The sequence below is a fragment of the Lonchura striata genome, chromosome 1, assembly GCF_050655825.1.
Source record: "Lonchura striata isolate lonStrDom1 chromosome 1, ASM5065582v1, whole genome shotgun sequence".
Classification (NCBI taxonomy): Eukaryota; Metazoa; Chordata; class Aves; order Passeriformes; family Estrildidae; genus Lonchura; species Lonchura striata.
In genome coordinates this window covers 55003862-55027059 of record NC_140703.1, presented here as the reverse complement: position 1 = coordinate 55027059, position 23198 = coordinate 55003862, and the positions used below count along the sequence as shown (strand labels likewise).

The following is a 23198-nucleotide window of genomic DNA, read 5'->3' as shown; positions in this document are numbered from 1 at the left end:
ATCTATATACTTCGGCTATGAAAACATGATTTGAATTTGTATTTGTGCAGAAATTATTTTACAGTTTTTCCACATGAAATCAAAAGCTCATGGCTGTTAAACACCTGAGTCCTCATAAACTCCATCACTGCTTCCATTGTTCCTTTTTTGAAAGATTCCTACATTCTTTTAATCAGTTTTCTCTAAAATAATCATAACTAGAATGCTGAAATCTATGCAAGCTATTAAGATCAATATTTTGTAACAGCACAATGAATTAAATTACCTTTTCAAAATATCTTTACAAACTGGGAATAAACTACATTTCCTTACAGCTTCAAAAAAAATAACAGTTTGTCAAATATGGTAATATAGGTAACTGCTCTATCGTGAAATACCATTTTCAAGGAAGACTTCTTTAGGTTATCCTTTCATGTGAAAATATTGTATGCAGTTTTTACTACTAAAGGTCACATAATAGTGTAGTTGAATTGAACAAGCAGGGTTCAACATACTGGAAGTAGTCTGCTATCAAAAGACTTCTGCTAAATGACAGATGGCTGGCAAGTTGCAAGGAGCCCACAACTAAGATACTTCTTTAAAAAGAAGAGAAAATAAAGGAGAAAAACAAACCCCTAATCAACAGAAAGAAAATGTATGAGCAAGATCCATGTATTAACATATCTATATTGGTCAGTCACCTGTGGGCATTTGACCTACTTCTGTGATGTCTTCCTACAGTGATATAAGCTTTTCTTCTTCTCAGCAGGTAGTAATCTTCCAGGAAGAACTGCTGAGAGCTGCAGGTGTCCCTTACTTGCTGATCTCCCAAATTGTTTTTGGTAATATGGGCATTTCTGCAGTGTATGTACCTTTTGCTCTCTCTTAATTTTCGATTTTCTCCTGACAATCTAGAAACAATAAAGGACAAGAGGAAATGGACTCAAGTTGTGCCAGGGGAAGTTTAGATTAAATATTAGGAAAAAAATTGTCATGGAAAGAGTTGTCAAGCATTGGAATAGGCTGCCCTGGGAACTGGTTGAGTCATCTACCCTGGATGTATTGAGAATACAAGTAGCTGTGACACTCAGGACATGGTTTAATGGCGGACTTGGCAGTGCTAGGGTAATGTTTAGACTCGATGGTCTTACAAGATTTTTTAAAGGATTCTGTGACTCTATGATAAGGTCTGAAAGAAGGTCAGCAGCTGCAATGGCAAGGTTCTATGCACCTTCGATATGCAGCATGCTCAACATTACTTTTGTGTATTTCAGAATCATACATTACAGGTCAATAGAAGCTTGAGAGAAGGACTCTTTTGATGTTTGACTTACGTTACCTTACCTTGAGTATTTCCCACCCAACTACCTATGAAAAGTCAAGAAATCCATATTATCAAAAAATTCAGGGATTCACTTGCCTACTGCCACTTTCAAAGTGTACTAATTAAAGTCGACTATAAGCAGTTGTTCCTATCTGCCAACATGCAACTCCATCCATTTTCAGCTGTATAGATGCATAAAAATAATTATTCTCTTATTTTAAAACAAAATAAATACCATAAATATCATAATATCAAAATAAATATCATAAATATCATATCCACAGTCTAATAAAGAACCCCAAAAATTAGGGACAAATGTTTCTCCAAAAATATCCCTCTCAAAAACAACTTATGTGTTTCTCTCTTATCTCTATTTCTAACAGAAATTAGACAGAAAAAAATCCTTATGAATTTGTAACTTAGGTAATAAATAAGAAAGAAAACAAAGGCTTAATAATATAATCCAGTTGCTTCTAACTATATTTGTAGAGTAGGAAGTTAGAAAATCATTCTCTGTCACGATAATTTCATATTGCACCCCTGTAGGTCAAACATACAAGAACAATATAAATTTCAATCTCAAATACACTTTGGGACTGATTAATATAATTATACACATATTTGCACTGCAACATATTTCCATCTAAAGTCAAAAAGAAGTTTACAATCATTCTAGGCTCTGCAAATATTAACACTTAATTGAATATTAATTAATTACTCTTTGTGACCAATTGCTATAAAAACAATGTTTTTGTCAGAATTTATAATTACATTTATTTCAAGATAAAATACATTAATATTAACTTTAAAACTTTAAAAAGTTTTTCACAATGAAGTAAGTAAATCAATGAAGACATCTGTCACTGTATTACTGATCTAATGGTTTCATTACTGATTTTTACCAACTAGGTAACACTATTTTTTTCACACTTATTTCTAATCATCACAATAACTCAGTAATATTCTGGAATTTTACCTCTATAAACTGCATTTGGATTTGGTTAGGAATCAACACAATTCATATTAGTCACAACATATGGGATTCATCATTCTAGTTTATCACTTAATGCAAACTGATAGTGAACATTTTTGCTGACTACATTTTATATTACCAAGCCCAAGACTGTGTAATAGTCGGTGGAAGTTTCACCACTGCTTACTTCATTTTCCCCATAATTATGAGGGTTTTTTAATTGTTAATGTGATGTTTACCAAAGTATTTTGAGGTTGAAAAGCTGATGTCTTTGTACTTCCAATTCAGCATTGGGAGAAAAGATACTACTATAAAATCTTCTCAATAGTGAATAAGCTGCACTGGTTCTAAAAGTGTCATATAATATTTCAGTTCCCATTGCTTGAATTACAGGATTGTTTAAATATATTCCTAAAACACACTGTGTCAAACAACAGAAATAACAAAGAAATACTATAAATACCATTTTTGAATGGGGTGGGTGTGGATGGGTCAAATACACTTTAGACTTCTCTGTTGCTCTGTTATGAAACCTGGATTAAATACTTGAGTTTTGCCAATCCCAGGTAAGATAAAGAGAGAAAAATTATTTTTGCCTTTCTTTTTGTGAGAATAAGCCATAGTAGAGGCAATTATAAGAAAGCAAAAAGCAAAAAACACAAATATAACCAGCAATAACACAAATGATACCTTTTTAAAAATTTATTTATTCATGCTATAGTTGAGATTATACCAACAGAGAGCTCTCAAATTTGACAAAAGCGTTGTCAAGTACAGAAGCTTTTACTAATCTCATGACATACTTATGGTGTCGAGGTTATTTAAGTGAATTATACTGTTTTTCATATGGGATCAGTTCTGAGTCCACAGTAAAGTCAGGAGTGAATTTCACTACTATGAAGCAAATGGGTATAATTAATTATGGTGTCAACCACTCTAGAACAGGGCAACATGCCAGCAGAAGACTGAACAACGTGTTGTTTTCTACCTTCTGCCATAATTGTTTTGTTGTGCTCAGTTTCACCTCTTGCTTTCAAACAGATGTATGATCACCAGTACAAGAAATCATTTTAAAAGCCACCAAATTCAGAAAATGTAATATATATTGCTATCACTTTGCACTGTTGCTGATGCAGCGGTGAGCTACTGTGAAACACCTACCAGGTGGAAAAGCATTCATGAGCTTTATTAACCAAGTATCCTTGTCTGAAACAAATTTACGATAACTATCACTCTAATTTCACACCACTGCAACTTCATAATATTCTGAAATAGGAAAGCTTCATCTCCAGACTCTACAGTGCTGATCTATTAGCCATGCATTAGAGGAGGGACTGGAAGTCCCACCAGCAACTTAATGCAGCCACTGTAGCCAGAGCCACGCACTCAATGAAGCAATACGTTTTCTTTTGCTGTCAATCTTCAGTACCAAAGCAGCAGGGTTTTATTTTATCTTTCCTTCTTTCCCATTTCACAAGGGTATTTAAAATTTGATCACAACAATGGTTCGGTTCATATGCATATTACAAACTGCTTTGGGGACTGCTCAGTGGAAAATGGGTGGATAATGTTACAGATTAACTTGACTTTGGAGTGTGAACTGTCAGCTATATCCTTCAGCTAGGGAAAAGATTTAAAACACTACCTGGAAAATTGGGAGGCCTAATCTTTCTGCTGTGCTAGCTTGCAGTATAATCCAAATAATGTGAATGTGCTTTCCATCTGACTGAGGAAGGCATGCTGTTAAGTGATTTGAGCGATTTGCCTGGTATAATAACCAGTTTTTCTCTGTCTCTCTGGATGCCAGAAACTTCCTGAAAATCTTTGCCTATGGCTTGACACAGACTGCTGAGTAGCCACAAAACTGTTTGATAAAAGCACCAGTTTTATCCAGTATAAATCAATAGAATCCTGCTGCAATAGCTGTATTTGACTACAGCACTCAGCTGTTATCAAGTAGGGGACCTGTTCTGACTATTTTAACTTCAGACTACCTATCTTTTTCCCAGCTGGTCTTCAGCACAGCAGGAATGGCTGTGGTGTGTACTCAGTGTTTTAGCCAAAGAACACTTATCATTCACAGTGCTCTACTGGCCTCCAGACAAAGATTAACAAAAAATGCATTTCAATGCAGATATCAAATTGTTTCACTAGAACAGAGAATACAAAGAATGATTCTTCAAGTATGAGCTCTTAAATCTGAACTGGAAAGATTTTCCAGTAATTTTATTTGTCCTTTGTATCTGATGCAACCCTAGATTTCTAAAAAAAACCACAACAACCTGCAACAAAAAAAAAATCACATTTAACACTAATAATTATACACATTCTCAAAACTAGTAATATATCTCCTACCACCAATATTCAAAACACCATTGACATCACCTCCTCTGTGCCTTTTCCTCATGAAACCAGTTTTTAGATTGCAAGACAAAATACCTTTTTTGGGTAGACTCTTGATACAGTAAGAATAAATGACTTTATTCTCTCCAAAACTGAAATTTCTTCTGCAGAATAATAACACACTTTTTCTAAACATCTTTGTCACTTAACCTATAAAAATTCATCAGGTTCAATGTTTCTTATTTTGTTAATATTTCTTTTGGATATTTCAATTTTTCACTTTATACATTGCAATGCATGGAGATTTGCCCAAAGCACACATGATCGCAGTGTGCTGGTCTAAGGAAAGGACAGAGCATCTGGTGACAGCAAGAATTCCTTTTTCTGTTAAATTTCCCTTGCAACATGGGGCTGATAGTATTTAATGAATTCTTGGTTTCACTGAAGCTGATAAAATATTTGATCTCTATTCAAATGAAACCAGTTCTCCAGTATGAGACATTTCTGTATAATACAAGGATATTTCTATTTCTCTATTATATAAATGAGCTATAAGAATAGTAATTATAAATATTTTTGAGTTTACTTAGCTATGAGACCTTAAGTCTTATGTAGTTTGATGGTCAAGAAAATTTATGTTTCCCATGCAACTTGGCATAATTAAGGTGAGCAGTATCCCTTTCCTTCCAAACTGGCTTTGGGAATATTATGAAAAAAAACCATATGATTCCAAACCCCAACTGACACATTACTTTTCAAAATACTCTGATGCTCTTCTGTATGGCCACACCAGTGTAAAAATGAATTTAATTATGACTCAAAGCTTTCTTTTTCTATATTGGCAAACTGAGGTTCATAGATTTACAACTATTTGTAGCCTGAAATAGTAAAAAAAGAACCATAAGAAAATTCTCCAAGAGTTTCTGTCATTCAGTTGGCTGTAAAAAACTACCTCCAAGAATGTGAATATCTTAGATGGGGCTCTGCTCAACTAATAATGTCACAGGGATATTCTTACAGTGGGTAGCAGAGTATCACAATTCAGGAGGTGGTTGGCAATTCAAGCGTTCTTCATATGTGAAGAAGTGATTGGACTCCACTTCAGACACAAAATGTGCAGAGAAACCTCAAGTGTTTTTATAAAAGATTTCTATTTTCTAAATTGATTTGCAGCTGACTCCCAAATTTTCAGCTTGTATAATTTAAAAGCCAGGAAACTCAGGACTAACCAGACTGTTAGCTGCTAACTTTGACCTGAGTTCCTGTGAGAGACCTGACAAGTTATCCACACTACCACACTTTTTTACTTAAAAAGTCAAAAGATAACACTCTACATATCTGCCATAGTCAAAGAAAGAAAAAGAGAGAGCAAAGGTAGAAGGAAGAGAAGAAAAAGGGAAATGTGCAAGGAAGTCTGCATGTCAATGTGACAGACAGGAAACTCAAAATCCCCAACCAATCTGCTGGACTCTTTGACTGCAGCTGAAAAGACTGGTTCGTGAACTCTCCTTCCAGATCCTGGTCTGCATCACACCTTACCTGCATGTTTGAAGACTCTTCTCTCCTTTCACCTCTGTCTATGAGGTTAGGATCCCAGAGTTGCCATGTGAGGAAAGGTACCATTACTTTGGTCCTGGGCAATGCCATGAGCCATAGGGTGGTTATGAGAGATTGGAAATTTTTATGTCTCAAGACATTTGGGGTGCATGTGTCTGGGGAAAGGGGCAGGTCAGGCCTTGCTCTGTTGAGGTGATACCATGTCCTGCACCCCCCACATCTTAGATTCTGTATCCCAGCCCCATCAGGCATGCCAATCACTAGCACAGCTCAGTCAATGGTTCACACCCCAGCCCTGGAGCCCCACTTAAGTCCCAGAGTTGCCAAACGACCAGAAGTCCCACAAAGAGCAAGGGTCCAGGAAGGCCAAAGAGTATATAAGGCCAAACATGTGGCAGACATGTATTGGCCCTATCTCCTCTTGGAATTTCTAACAGCTGAGCACTGCTGAAACCCAGGAGTTGGTAGCTGAATATCTTTTCTCTCTCTTTTTCCTTCTTCTAATTCCCTCTTCCTGAAATTTTTGAATTTTTTAATTTTTAAAATCGAATGGGATTAGACTTTGTGAAGTTGAATGGTTTAAGTTAATGCTTTGGAAGTTCTCTGTGTTGATTAAATGTTGCACTAAACCCTTTGCCAAAGTTCTCTGATTTTATGAAGTTAAAAAGTCTTATTTTATTGTTCTGACATCTTGTTAGTATTTCTCCTGTGCCTCTAATTCAGAGTACAGGAATAATCATAAGCCCTTTTAAAAGTCTCATTGAGTGAGTTTTTTGAAGCCTTACAGTGCTCAATGCTAAATTGTAAATAATAGAAAGATACGACATGCCAATAAAGCCAAACACAGTAAAAGCCAAAAGTGATCTGCTGCTTAGGTACCTTGAGTGATTTGAAGTTGTCTCCTAAGCACACAAAGCTAACTTATGCACAGAGTTTTGGAAGGTTTTCAAAAACACTACAGGAGATTTAGCATGTTCAATACCACAAGGTGCTTACATTTAGCAATATTTTCCCTCTTTCATCCAATGACAAGATATTTCCAAATTTCTTTTACAATTTTTCAAATAAATTACCTGTGGAAAATTATAATTTACTCATTTAGATGAATAGACATTAAGAAAAAAAATAGAAAAAATGTGTCAACACGGTTTTCACAGACAGATTCAGAAAGTTTTGTGATTGTCAGGATTCCTATGACTGTGGTCAAGGTAAACTCTCATGTTTTTTTGAGCTGTTTCAAACTCAGTGATCGCCATCTAGACTTCATGCTTCAAACTGAATAAAGTTCATACTTGTCTAACTTTTCAGAACATATAGCTGAATTTTCTTCTGCAGAAGCAGTTCAATTTGCATCTGCTAAATACACCACTTAGGTTCTACTGAGACTCAAGTAACTTATTATGACATTCCTTTTAAACACAAATTGAATCTAATTAGAACTTGACTAGAGATTTAAACTTTTTTTGATGCATGTATGGGACTAAGTTTCAAGTTATGTTAACATGTCCTTGCTTCCAAACATGATTTGGTTTTACTGTAGCCAAAAATGATGCCTGTTGCATGCAGTAATTAAATGCCTATTAAGCAAGAAAATTTATTTTCTTGTAACAGACATAAGCACACTAAAATAGCATAACCAGGTACAGTATATAAGCATACTTTCACAATGTAAAAACATTAATAACATCTTGCAGTGCAGCTCAGCTTTAATAGATAAATAATAGCATTAATTGGCAAAGACACAGATGGAGTTGTAATGCAGTGGCACAAACAGCGTGCATTAAAAAATGCACAAGTATTAAACTCTGCAAGATAATAACTAAGGATGCAGAGTAGGCAAGAATGATGTCTGGTAAAACCAAAATAATCCTACAGAGAAGGCAGGCAGGGTGTCTGATGGAACCAGAATAACCGTGCAGAATTTGCAAAACCAGAAGAAGCCCTCATTCCAAAAATAAATGTCAAGAGAAGCCAAGATCACCCAATTTTCTTTTGGTAAAGAGGCAGAGGAACACAGAATACCAATGGTGTTTTACAGGGAAGGATGAGGAGGAAAGAAGGTGACAGACACTGTTATGGCTTTCCCTTTCAAATTGTTTCCTGGACTGATGGATTAAAGCTATCAGTAGGAACTAAAATGGTATCACTTCAGTGGCATTGTACACTTGTAACTAATTTAAAATAAGCTTGTCAGGGATGATTGATAGTGATTAAGTGCTAACTACTAGCAATGTGTGCTGTTAACAAATCTAGTCAATATGGTCAAGAATCATTTTGAAACTTGAATCTAGCTGGTTTTGGAGTCTTCTCCCACTATATTCCAATCACACTGCCCTTTTAAATTTAAACATTTAGTTTAAATTTAGTATAGAGAGCTGTCTATATTGTTGCAATATTACATTTACATTGTAAATTTCCATGAGACAAACAAAATTTTCTAGATTTTTAAACATTCATCACACTAAAGCAAGAAGCAACATGAAACATGGTTTCTACACCTGACTTGCAGGATAATGTACCCTTTAGGATGTTTCATGTGTTTTCTAGTATTTTCAGTCTCCTTTCTATACAAAGTGATACTAAACTCATTGCCTTAGAAAGACATGAGGAAGGTATTACTAAAGTAATAAAAACAAGTAAAATAATAGCACTTATTGTTCTGGTCTATATGTATATACTACCTGTCTGTGCATATGTGTACATATATATGTCAAATATAGGGGGTATTAGGATTAATTTTTTTATCTGGGCCTGAGATGATTTCCCTGTTTATGAAGAATTGCAGTGTCTCCCCCTCGAATCCACGGGGATAGATCCCCTGTGGAGCCCGGCCAGCTGGGCAGTGGGGCGAGTCGGGCAGAGGGAAGGAACTTCTCCTTGGATCCCGGGGGCTTGGAGAAGCTCCCATGTGAGTCCAAAGACGAGCTGGTCCCACAAGCAAAGGAAAGAGGCACTCTCCCTCAGGATTAGTTCCAAAGTTTAATGAGGGCCTGGAGAGATCTCAGGCCACATCTGACCTCGAAGGACATCCAGAGCAAGAGAGAGAGGTCCCTTCCCGGAGCAGCCAGATATAGGGGGGCGGGGAAACCCGAGCAGGCAATGGGGAAGGACATGGGAGCGGCTCTCGGGGGGCAAGGCCTCAGAGTGACCCCTGAGGAGAGGTCGGGGAGGAGTCCCAGCCAGGGTCCAGTTACCTGGTGACCCTGGGGGAAGGATCTGGACAAAGGGGAAGGGTCACCAGGTGATGGACACATCACCTGGGAGGAGGCAGGGGGATGGGTTGGGGTTTGATGGACATACAGGTACTGATGGGAAAGCTGGGATGAACCAAACAGGTACAAAGAGGGGATATGGAGGGACAAACCAGTATGAGGGGATATACAGTGCAAACACAACTCTACAAAGAATCATGGTGGGATCTTAAAGTCACTGTATGTGCACACATACACCTACACACCTTAAATTATTATCTCTTTTGTACATATATTGGTGGTTTTTCATGTAGAGCAAGAGCTCCTCTCAGCCCTGGTGTTCTTCTCTTTCTGGATACCTCAGATATCATATACTTCTATGAGACAGACCTGCAATGAATTCTTTACAGAAGAGATGCCTTAACACATAGAAAAGCATACCACACTAAACTCCCCATGTTTAAGAATTTTAAGTTTATACTCCACTTGCTCCAGCAGCACAGTTTTCAGTGTATAAAAAGAAAGAAAGGAAAACAATAGATATAATCTCTGTACTTTCTTCCTATTCAGTGAAGTAGTGTCTGATTTAATTCTACATCATTGGATCAGTTTATGGAAGTAGTGATATTAATGATGAAGTTATCTATCAGTGGGGTCATTAATATGTAGTGGCTATTTCTCTTGACCTAATTTCTTTTCCTGCTTGAAATCTGTTTGAAATTTCAGCTGGCTACAATCAGGTTTATTGGAAATATTAATGACTGTGCTCTCCCCATAAACCACCAGAAGGGTAATTGACTCAAAAGATGAATTACAACATCTGCATTAACAGAATATAGAGTTGTAGAGTGAAGTCTGGCTCTTTGTCCTCTGCTGCCCTCCTTTCCTTCACTTTGAATGTGATACTGACAATTAAGAATTCTCTTCTTTTTTTTTTTTTTAAGAGAGACAGCCCTTTGACAACATAATTAACAATACACATTGCACACTGTAGTTTATAATAGATGTTTGCTTGTCCAAAGCTTGGGAAATGTCTCTTGAAAATTACTTAGTCTCTGAAAGAAATTTGGAAATTGCTATAAACTAAGGAGCCCTTCCTGATATTCATGGGTGTACGATACAAATGTCATTTCTCAACATTATTTGCCTTAAAACAAAACAAAAAACCAAACCAAAACAAAAAGAAAAAAAAAGAGAGAGAGAAAGGAAGGAAATATTTACTCTTCTGGATAAAGAATATTCCCAACTGTTCAGTGAACATTCTTCCAATGAGAAATTATTATGAGAGTGAGAAAAAAGTCATTGAAATCATGTATGTCAGCCTACATTGAGGTCTGTCCTACTTACAAAAGTATTTAAGCATGCAAAAACCAAGCACATAAAGAGACAGTGAATGTAACTTGGGAACAAGAATGTGTCAAGAATCTGTGCCTCTTTCAATGCAATGCGATGATATTTGTGCCCCACATCTTTAACCTGAGACAACTAGATATAAATAAAACCTTCTATGACAATATGAAATTTTCTTTTAAAACAATCAATACAGAAATATAATAGTGAAGACATTTCAGCATTTTCTGTTATTGTGTGAAGAAAAATTTAATACAAAAATAAGAAAAAATTCAAGAGAAAAATATTTTGGTTTTCAAAATTTGCATCTGTAGTTGGTGTAGTTTCTTCCCATAAAATATTTTCTAATCAATTCTTACTAGAACTTCAGTATTTACCTTCTTAATTTTTCATGCTTTCAGGATAGCACATGGACATGAGAATTTGGGGGAAGGAGACAGTGAAAAAGGTAACTTATTATCTGTACCAGAACTGCTTCAAATACCTCTCTCAACATGTCCATCTTAATACAAAAACAGAGGATGAGAGGAGGAAAATTAAAGGATTAAAAAAAAAAAAAAAAAAAAGCTGCTTTCTTTGCACTGACTGAGGGAACCAGACAATTGATTAGTCAGATAAATGAACCAAATTAGTCTGAAGATTTAGTTTTTCAGCATTGATATTATAATCATTGTCAATAAAAGTGAAACAGTTTTAACACTCTTCTGTGTTTATTTCTTCACTCCAGCTCTTTCCTACCTCTTTTGGATCATTTTTTGATATTTTTCTCATACTGGTGGGAAAAGACATCAATAATTCTTTCTCCCTCATTTCTAATTCCTGAAGTGCTAAGTTATGTCTTGTTCTCAGAATTCTTTCCTTTCTATCTCTGACTTAAATCTTGCTTAAAATTACAAAAATCAAAGTTTTTAATAGTTATAAAAGTATTCCCTTTGAAGACAAACACTTATGACTAAGATACAAAAATTATTATGGAAACTGTTTTTATCCCTATAGACTTCAGCTTTAGAATTACTTCTCTCAGCTCCCCTGCACTTGTAAAACTTCAGAGAATTATTACCACAATACTGTTGCCTCACAAGGGGAAAAAAAAAAAAAAGTTCTCCTGGTCACAAATAAAACCCTTCTGAATATCTGCACTTAGACATTCAAGAAACATGAGGATTTATTGTACTTCTGTTGACCTTAATTTCACCTCAGTCAGTATAACCTCTTGGGTTAATCACTTCTTATACTCACCTCCTCAGAAGTCAGTATCACAAAACATATGTGATAGCATCTGCTTCAGTTAAAGCTGAAAAATAGTTTCCATTATAGCTACCTGTTTGCAGACTCCCTGCTTATTGCCTCAATAGCATTTTCTATAAATAGAACTCAAAATCCCTTCTGTGCTATCCCAATTTTTATTCCATAACACTATTTTATTTCCTTGACCAAAGATGGGGAGATCATGGATAATCCCACATTGTAGGTGGTGTCTAAAGGTCTATAATTAGCTCAGCACAGAACAGCTTCACCCTTTCCCTTCAATGGTCAGCTTTATCAATAATCAAATGCAGTCAATATCCATTTTGCTGATGGCATACTGACAGAATTTCTCCTCTCGTTTTTTAAGCATGCCTTTGCTTGGTAACAGGGATATATTACTGCTGTGCTGTAGTGGGTTCTTTGCATTTATATCAGAAAATCCCAGTTCCTTAACTTAATGAAAGGTTTTCAGGCTTCTAAATCTTAGGAACAACTTTGTGGCTTCTCCTCACTTTCAGATATTTAGTGATGGCAATAATTAACAATCCTGCAATTCATTCAAGATATAAAACATGGTGTAAAAGATCTTTAACTTTTAAATCTCATTTGAAGACACTAGAAGACAGGTAAAAGTGGATTAAACACATACTTAAATGTTGTGTGAAAAGACATTTGAGATCTGGCATCCATTTTCTCAACTAATCAAAAGTCTGTACTAAAATCAAAGTACGGTTCAATGTACCTATATTTTCACAAAGATTCATTTCTTCTCCACTGTGGTACCATGCTCTTTCAGGAAGAAACACTTTAAAGTTTAATAAGGCTTCACCAATTACTCATAGACTAAGAGGGAATTCTTCCTTTTACCCTCCTTTTAGGACTGTGTCAGTTCTTTAAAACTATAAAGTCTTTCAAGCTCTAGGAAAGCTCTAGGACATGAACAGAAATTAAAAGACATGGAGCTCAAAACTTTCAAAGTATTATTTTTCTTTCCCTGTTTTGCTTTTTAATACATTCCTGTTTTCCAAGAGGAAAAGAGGAGAAATATTTTTAATACTTTCTACAGCAAGTTATTATTACTCCACCACTATCACAAAATCTCAATGGTGGAAGGAATGAAAGTTCAGGAATATTCTTTCTAGCTTCATGGTATCTGTATGATGGATCAATACAAGAGGATACTTCTCTAAACTGAATAAAATTGAGATTTCCCCCCAATTTAAAATGCCCCTGTAAAACTTTGCTCTGGTCTTAATTTTTTTTAGCCTTGGAGGTGTTGTAGTGTCCCTCAAGGTGGCAATTAAACTGCACACGGAAAAATGGTATTTATAATTATTTTTGAAAGAGAAATAGAGGAATATTGAAGGAAAATTAATAACATGCAAGAGAGCCCATTTAAACCTTAAACTGCGATGTAAATGGCACATCTTCTTGAAGTCTGCCCCTCCCCTTATCAACCACAGTAATATTAAATATGAATTAACAACTGTACTTCTGCTCAGTCAGATGGAAATGGTATTGAAAATAGTGGAAAAAAATGTTTGTTAATACTGACTTCAACACAACTTTACATTTAAGTCTAACGCTTCCAAACTTACCAGGGGGAAAAGGTAATTTTCCACTGGCACAAACATACCCTACAGACACAGCATGCCATCCATGGCAATGATAATTCTGATTTCAATTACAACTTGCTAACTCTCCTGTGCCTCATTTTTACAAGGAAAATACAATTGAGAAAGGCATCAATGTGATTAGCTCCTACAGCCACCTTTTCTGAGTAGTCTGAAGTGACAGCCACAGGGGTAAAAATGATTGTACTAAAATGTTTGCTAATGAGGCCCCTGTAGTACTGCTCCAAGAAAGACCATTATATGCTACATTTGTCAATTTCATCTTTTTGGCTTACTTTTTATCATCTGCAAAAATAGTGATTAGGAGAGAGTTTCTTTTTAAGGCTTTATTCTTGATGAACCTTCATAATAATGCTCATCACCTTCCTGTACAGCTAAAATGTTCTATACTTCCTACCAACTTGTTTGAGTTTCTTCAGACTAATATGAACTCTATGATAACAATCCACAAACTTTCTACTGAAGGGGAGGCATTAAAAATACGTGCAAATAACCTAACAAATGCAAAGCAGTAAGCTGAATGGAAAACACTAAAACTTTTTCTGTTCATGTGGAAGATATATTAATGACAGAAGTACTAATATCTGCCATGAACAAACAAAAAAGAAAAAAGAAATGGGAATTAAAAATAATTATAAAATTAAAATGAAACTAAGAAAGAAAAATCAAAAGAAAAAAAGGAGTCAGAGAGATAGTAGCTATTTGTGTGACTACAGAGGAGGAAGAAGAAAAAAAGATTGATTTGCAAACATGAAAAATGAAAAACTGATAGTGGAATCTCCTATTAATTTCATTCTGCACTGTATAATGGAAAAAATAGGTATACACAGAATAAAATTCCTGCATATATATGGCTTTTAAAAGGAAACATGATAAGTACTTGTGCCCAAGGTAATTAAGAGCTACATTCCAGGAAAAAGGTAAAGTTCTTCAGGAATACACATCTTATATTTTTTATGTCTCTAAAATTTCAATATTAAGGAGCAAAATCTTTACTTTTGCTGAACTCTAAGGTGGTGGTAAAGAGAAAACTGGAACTGAGTAAGGGATGAAATACACAACATGAAGTTTAAAAAGACCTACAATGCTCAAAACTGAAATTATTTTTGTTCATGTCATAAAACAACAAATATAAGGACAATTACTCTGTAACATTTTTAACCCTATAACAGATTGTTACCATTGTAACAGATTTATCAAAAGTATAATATCTCCACAAGAAGAATACTAAAAAAAAAAAAACATTTCATTTGGGCATACATATTCATATATACATATATATACCATATTCATATGTATATATACATATGCATCATTTCTAAACTTCAGAAGTTCAAGCATGCAGTCATTATCAATTGTCACTTTTTAGAGCACTCTCTAAGCTATTTCTTTACAGAAATATTTTCTGATGGATTATGAAGAATTAGCAGAAATGAAGGGACATCTTTCTTGGTTAATTCTGTTGTTCTTTCAGCTTTCAAAAGATGCATGCCTTTTACAAATGTTCAGGTTGGAATGAGAAGCATGGAATTTCCAGAAAAATAAGACAGGATGAATTGACTTGAAATTATAACTTGAGAGTTTATATTTCTACTCTGAATACCTTAAAAATTTCTCAGGATCTGACATAAGTAATGCTGATTAAAGATTAAATGTCTTGACTTTGTTTTCCTTTGGTTTTTACACCCATCCTTCAAGCAGTAGCTGAGTTCTTTCGAACAAAAAAAACTTTGTAGACTTGATTCATTTTGCACACCTATAATGTGATGATTACTTAGACCTTACATTTTACACAAGTGGGTTTTCAGATATTTTTTGTTCCTTTTCTAGAAAAGCAGCCATTTCACATACCAAGTTTAATTTTACATTGCAAGGAAGATTAACCTGCCAGTAATGCCACTTGGCTTTGTCCTGCAACACAAATGTATTAGGATTTCTATGTACCATTTCTATTTGTGAGATTTTCAAATGTTTTGCTTACTTTTTAAAAGATTACTTTATAATTTAAACATATATATTTGTAGATTGCATTGATGACTACCGCCCTGGAGATTTCCTTATGAAACCATCAGACAATTTTATCAAACTACTTTAATGGTGAACTAGTCAGTTTTTCTAAGATTTCAACAGCGTGTTTATCCCAGGCTACATGTTCTATTTTCATGAAGGTGGGAATGAGCATAAATATAGCCTCCATAAACCCAATTTAAAATAATATAATAATTTAAATCTTTAAATGTTTAATAAATATTTTGGATCCTATGGGCATATGATTAGTGTATTCTTCTTTATTGGGTGAAGTCTGCAAGAATTTTTTTCCCCTGACAGTTTCAAATTATTAAAATTGCAGTGATTTATTTCACCCCCAACATTAAGTTCTTTCTTCTGAAAGTTTAGCCCTCCCTCTAAAGTCAAAGCTCCATTTTTCGTGGCTAAAATGAAGTTCTAAATCATTAAATCAAGCTCTTTCTCTATGTTCTCTGGCTCTGAAAATATAAAAGCAGTCACTGGAGATACAGGGTAATCCTCCTTGCATATTACATGTTTAGCTAAAACATTACTTCTTTTCTACAATGTGTCATCCAAACACTTTCTGAATCCTGTTTGGCTCTTTGCCAAGTCAGACACAGCCAAGATTACTCATTTCATCCTTTTGGTGTTAACAAGGGAAAGTAGTCCTTCCATTCACTCTCCATCTTCAGAATAGGTTGCTAAGAGTCCAACAGTTCCCATGTTGGCAGCTGTAAATACCTCAATTGTCTGGTTCAAAAATAAATCAGAAACAAAGCCAGGTCATCTCTATAATCTGTTTTGGGCTTTTTTTCAAACAATCCAGCATGCCCTGCAATGAACATATCCTACAAAATATCTCTAATGTTTCTCTTCTGTCATTAATATCGTATTAGCTTTTGTTGATGCTAGCATTATACTAATATTTTAACTTCTCTGTATAATTTGCAGGAGTGCATACCACCCAGTTTAATCTAATGTTACCTACAATTAATTAGCTCTACTTTATATCTTATCATAGCATATAAACCCATCATTGACGACTAATTTCCTTTTCACCTGCATGACTTTTTCCTGTACCCTTGCACAGCTTAAGAAGAATTAAGTACTCCCCTCTAGATCTTTTCATTGCTTAATAAAATAGGGACCCCTCCAACCAGTAACTATTCCTTTATCTCCACTTATGCTAAATAAGATCTAAGCTCTCCTAGACTTACTAGATATTATCTAACGTGTATAACTTTTCACATGATTTTTTTCATATTAAGCAACTTCCTAGTTGCTATTAAGCCAATTCAATCAATTGCATTCAACAACAACAAAAAAAGAGGTTTTGCTAACAGAGTTACTAATTGATCAAAGGGAATATAATTCAATACATTGCTGTTTACACACTTACATACAGAATGCTGAATACCTTAGTACCCACACCATTAACCAAACACTGTTCCTTTTAACTCAATTATTCCTCTCTTGTCTTCATTTAGTTCACAAGGCAACTGTACAACTTCTTTCAATTTATGTAAATTGTATTCAAATACAGATGAGCTAGAATCCTTATACTGGTAAGCTGTTGCTGAAAACATTTAAGATACTATTTGAGCCATTATGAGGTATAACTACAAAATATGAAGGCAAGTACTGTAACAGAAAAAGTCCTGAGAAACTACTGGTTAATGAGTAAGAAAGGGAGGTGAATGACAATACTGAAAGCCAGATTATGATTCTGTTTCTTTCCTTTTAGAATCTTCTGATGGGTTTTCTTTACCCCGGTTTGAATTTTTTTACTGTTTTTAGTAAATTGCCCTAGCAATATTACTTTCTCTCAGAATATGGCTGTGTGGGTTTTATTGCTTCACACTGTTGAGTGGAAAGGATTTGCCAGCTTGGGAAAATGCCAGAATTTGCATTTTAATAAAGATATGTCAAACAATAAATTTGCTTAACATCCTGTGATGGATCTAGTAAAACCGTGTCTTGTAAGAGTGTATTATTGCACTCACTACACTTTTCTGCAACTGTTAGAGACAAAGCTAAAACCAAATTAATGCATTAACTTATTTTTCAGCAACATCTGACAATCTATTACTGGGGTACCACAACTCTGTTAGAACTGCAATGATATGAAATTCTATAAATATATAAAATAATATAAATCTCCCCCAGATTCTACACCTAGCCTAAAAAAGATAAAATCTGGAGTCAGGATGAAGACCTGAATTTCACCTGCATCATTCAGGGGAGGCCTTATCTACATTAGAACTACCTTAAAGGAGGTTTCACTGTAGGATGTGTTGGTTATTTCTCCCAGGTTGCGAGTAAGAGGACAAGATAAAATTGCCTCAAGTTGCACCAGGAGAGGTTTAGATTTGATAGTAAGACACGTTTTTTTCACCAAACATGTTGCCAAATATTAGAATAGTCTGCACAGATAACTGGTTAAATCACCATCCCTGCAGATATTTAAAAGACAAGTAGATGTGGCACTCAAGGACATGGTTTAGTGGTGGACTTGCTGTGCTGGGTTAACTGTTGGACCTGATGATCTTAAAGGTCTATTCCAACCTAAATGATGCTATGATTCTATGACAAGATAAAACTTTTCAAGAAGACAGCTACAATTACAAAGTGTCTAGAAACCCAAATATCAGTGACCACAAGATGAGAAGGTGCAATGTGTGGGTAACTGGTTATAGTTTATAGGACTTTTGCCTTGAAGTATTACCTTTGTTGTCTACATGCTTGTGAAAATACATTTCTACACCACAGTCACTGAAAAAAGAAACAGACTTAAAAGCAAAAAATATCAACAAGTAAAAAAATCAAAGTCACTAATTATTCTTGAAAATATTACTCTATCAACTCTCCATATTGCTAACATTTTATGACAACAGTGGAAATTGTCAGAAAGTGAATGAGAGACATATCATAATAATTTGACATAAGCAGAACCAAGCAAGTGTCTCTTAGATTCAGTATATGGAAACAGAAACACCAAGTCACTAGACATATTACTGACTCATCAGTCTTCTGTCTGTGACTTTATTCAGCTACACGTGGTAAAACAAAAGAAAACAAAGATATCTCCTGTAACAAAAAAAGGAAAAAAAAAAAAAAAAAGCATCGCTACATTTTTGGATATCTTCTTTCAAAGTCTGGCTCTGGAATTTAAAACATTGCTTATAGGAATTGTTATGTCACTTGAAGCAAATACCCTCCACTGCTATGGAGACCAACCAAAGCAAAAAAAGATATCCTACAGCTCATCAACTTTTCAAATGGAGCATAGAAGTGATGAAGAATATTTCTTTGATCTCTGCTTCCATAGGCACAAGAAATGTAACAACCTTACAGGGTCCTGGTTTTCACTGAAGTGCAAAAGAGTTAGTCAGAACCTTTCCCCCATGAAAAACCCCACCTGGCCAGGCAACCATCATTTAAATACAGGAATTCATGAAAGCAGTGATCTTCACTTTTCATGTAATTTCTTGGGATTTTGGTTTTTTTGGGTTGGTTTTTTAAAATTTATTTATTTCTTTTAAAATTTTTAAAATGCCTTTGCTTGTTGGCTGATAATGAAGCCAGCCAGTCATGCAGGGACAGACCTACTGGAGCAAAGTACTCTATAGTCTGTCTCTGCCAGATTTCAGTCATAACTGCAGCTTTAATTTGTATGAGCTTTCCTCAAAATTCTGAGTCCTGTTCTCCACCCTAAAAGGCACTCCTTGCAAATGGCATGAAGAAAACTGCAATTACCTAGGTACAGTGTGCTTCATGATAAGAAAGTAGTATAGAGAAGGTCGGTTGTAAATCCTTATTCAAATCCAGGCATAATTCAGTGCTGAAATGTCACCATCTTCAAAAATGGAACAGCATTTGGCAATGACAGATACCTAACTACCTTCACGTAATGAGACATTTTTTGTGCAAATAGTAGATGAAGTTTAGGTGCACCGTAAGTTAATATGCAAAAGCACCAAAACTACTTTCTGCCTAATAAAAACTATGTCATTGCACTTCAGAGAGATACCACCATAGTCTTATAATAGCTGGCAAATATGTGTAAAAATAAGGAGTACATATACATTTATTTTATGGTTTTAAACTAACAAAATTTCTTGATACTCATTATTTGCCCATGTTTTCATTGTAATTTGTATAGCCTTTGAGGCATGGCCAACCATTTTCTACGGGGAATCTGATCTTGCTTAGTATTATAGATTTTCATATAATGTTATACGAGTACTGATTAATAAGAAAATCTCTCACAAAGCTGAACTTTGTTGTGGGTTTTGGGGTCTTTTTGATCATGTTCATTACATTAGCTTTCAGACTTAATTTACTTTTGGACGCCAAAACTGTTACTCTGACTTCAGATATTAAGCAGTCTTTATTTCCATAGCCTGAAAAAAATGTCTATTTTAAATTTTCTGTTGTGGGCACAAGTTCTTAGAATAAATCATGGTAAGAGGAAAGAGAAGACAGAGTAGTAGCCTTGAAGTTGTCTTTTCTTGGTACCAGCAAAATATATTTTCTATTAAGTTTCAACTATTTTACAGATTTTTATTTTAAGGACTTTTTTTCTTTTTTTTCAGTTTGTAGAACAAGAACCACAAGCTTCCCCTCAAAGCCTCCAACAGAGATCAGTAAGAAGTAGAGTCAGAACATTTTTTAGACAGATGCTCTTGCAAACTTTAGCATGCCAGCTAAGCCCTAGTTGGCATGTTTTAAAATCTCCTGGAACATGAAACTGTCCTTTCTCTAAATACAGCACCTTCCAAGAGCTCTAGGGAGATTCAAGGGTATTAAAAAGATACAGGAGGTGCAAGGTTGGGGAAAGAGGAAGGGAGTGGGTGGTAGCCCTGTGAGCTGGCATAGTATACTGGAAAAGGACCAGCATGCCATCTGCCAACATAAGTGCTTAGAGAGAGAGATACAGTTTGCAGCTATAGTGAGAGAACCAGAGAAATATATTGACATGATCTGGTTGGTAATTAGTATGCCTGTGCAAGGTTTTCTTATAAGGTGCTGAGCACACTAATGCACGGGAGTCATGCCACTTCTAGGTTCTGCAAAAGTTACTTTCTCTGTATTGCCAAGCAGTATTTTTGGAAGGCTGAACTCGAAAACAAAAATAAATGTACCTTAGCTGAGTACTACATTCCTACCTGAGATAGCAAGATATTAAAAACAAACAAACAATCCCCTGACAAATTCAAAATTATCAAATGCTTGACATATGTTTAATTTTACAATTATTTATTAATACTGAACCGTAGTTCAATAGAGTTATATTGATGAGTTTATAACCATTTATCAGGTCACATAATAATGCATTTGTGTATCATGAAATAAACACTTTTGCTAAGTAAATGCAGTCTCCAGTGGTAGATCCCTGGTAATTCACCTTGTTATATTAACTTTTGAGTCTATCCTAGACAGTTTCAACAATATCTCTTTAAGGAAATCTGACACAAAAACCTGTGTCAGACATTGTTAACTTTTACTGACTTGAATCATGCAGTGTCAGAGCTGCACAACTGACCATGGCATATAGTCTTTCAAATAATATTATAGGCATGGTAATTACATTTAAAAAAAAATACTTCTAAACTGAAAGAATTCAAAACCAAATATTTTATTTTTTACTAAACAAAGCTCCTTTTTTCTGAAATTATGCAAAAATATTATGCACTAATTAGAAGAAAAAATTAGTCATATTGTTGTCCATCTACATGAGATTTATACATTGGCTTCAATCTCAGGCTACACTTCAGAATATTCACAGCTTTCATGTGATAGAAAATGTGTGACTCACTTGTTAAGTGGAGGTGGTTGCAAGGATTAAACTACATTTAAATCTGGACCAGTGGGAAGGGTAATTGAAATTGTTTTAATCTTTGAGGACCTTTACAGCTTAGATCTTATCTTATTTAGGAGGTATCCCCTTATTTTTGCCAAATGTAGCAGGAGTGATCAGAAGAACTCTTGTTAATGGGATCTTGATTCACAGTCAGAAAAGCCAGGATATATAAAGACTCTACAGAGGTAACTTCAGAAAGTTTGTTCTGTCATGTAAGAAGTGACAGTATGACAACAGTTTCAAAAGTATAGCTACTTCTTTGAAACTTAGTCCAAACATTCCTCAAAAAATCACAGTCAGAAGAAATATTTAGACATGGTGCAAGACATGAGTTTTTCTTACAGACATGTGAATATAAGCTACATTTATCTAAACAACAAAAAAGAATACACATGATATTTACCAGTGCGAAAGTACAAAGAGACATTCAACAAATTGCCATTCAGTGGCACAGACACTTCCACAGGCAGTGGAAGCAGGGACAAGTACCCTGGGAAAATTATATGGATGTTGTCCTATTGTGTAGGGAAGGGAAAGGAAAGTAAAACTGGCGCTGAACTTGGCAAGGGATGCAAAAAATAACAAGGGCCTCTACAGGTATGTCAGCCAGAAAAAGAAGGTCAAAGGAAGCACTTATGCCACCAATGAACACAGCTGGCATATTAGAAACTGTGGACAAGGAGACCACTGAGCTACTTGATAACCATTTTGCTTCAGTCTTCCTGGTAAACTGTCTTTCCACCATCCTGGAGACCTTCCCCCTGACTCAAGTGAATGGAAAGCAGGATTGAGACTGGGAAAAGCAAAGATTCTGTAAGAGAAGATCAGCTTCCTGAGGAATCTGAAAACACAAAAATCTATGGGACATGATGAGATGCATCCCAGAGTCCTAAGGGAATTGACTCATGCAGTTGCCAAGCCACTCTCCATATTAGAAATGTCATGGCAATCAGACTAAATCCCAAGTGCCTGGAAAAAGGGAAAACATTACACCCACGTTTACAAACATTAGCAAAGGAGAACCCTGAGAATAACCAACCTGTCAGCCTGACCTTTGTGCCTGTGAACATCACAGAACATATCCTCCTAGATGTGCTGCTAAGGCACGTGGAGAACAGGAAGGTGATTCAGGACAGGCAGCTGATGTCACCAAGGACAAGTCCTGCCTCAAACTCAGTGACCTCCTGTGATGGAGTGACTACACTACAAGGGAAAAGCTATGGATGTCATCTGTCTGGTCTTGTGTAAGGTCTTTGACATGGATCCCCACAACATCTTCCTCTCTAAATTGAAGAGATATGGATTCAATGGGTCTATAGGACAACTGTCTTCACAAATGACCAACATACATCACAGAACCTCACCTTCCTGGAGATGGCTGAATATCTCTCTGCCCATAGGCAGTGGTGAATGAATTCCTTATATTGCTTTGCTTACATGTACAGCTTTTGCTTTATCTATTAAACTGGCTTATCTCAGCCCATGAGCTTTCTCACTTTTACTCTTCTGATTCCCTTCCCTATCCCACCACAGGGAAAGTGAGTGAGTGACCGGGTGGGGCTTACTTGACAGCTGAGGTTAATGTGCAAAAGGTAGACAAAGGCAGTAAAGAGGAAGTCCATCTTAGTTTCCAAAATGCAGTGGGTGAGAAATTAGCCCCACAGAAGAGTACAACACCCAAAACCACAAGAAATCTTCTTCCATGCTCAGACATCCTCCAATTTCA

At 35.5% G+C, this 23198-nt stretch overlaps 1 protein-coding gene across 10 annotated transcripts in view; it reads right to left on the bottom strand.

The window, feature by feature from the left end:
• Positions 1 to 23198, bottom strand: part of PCDH9 (protocadherin 9) — a 672836-nt gene that overhangs the window by 339771 nt on the left and 309867 nt on the right. The window contains exon 4 of one of the 10 annotated variants that reach the window (XM_085556432.1): positions 15342 to 16359. The exons of the other annotated variants lie outside the window; for them this stretch is intronic. Coding sequence (XP_085412558.1) covers positions 16285 to 16359 — 75 coding nt within the window. The 3' untranslated portion in view covers positions 15342 to 16284. Of the gene's footprint in view, positions 1 to 15341; positions 16360 to 23198 lie in introns of those variants that run through there. 10 annotated transcript variants of the gene reach the window in all.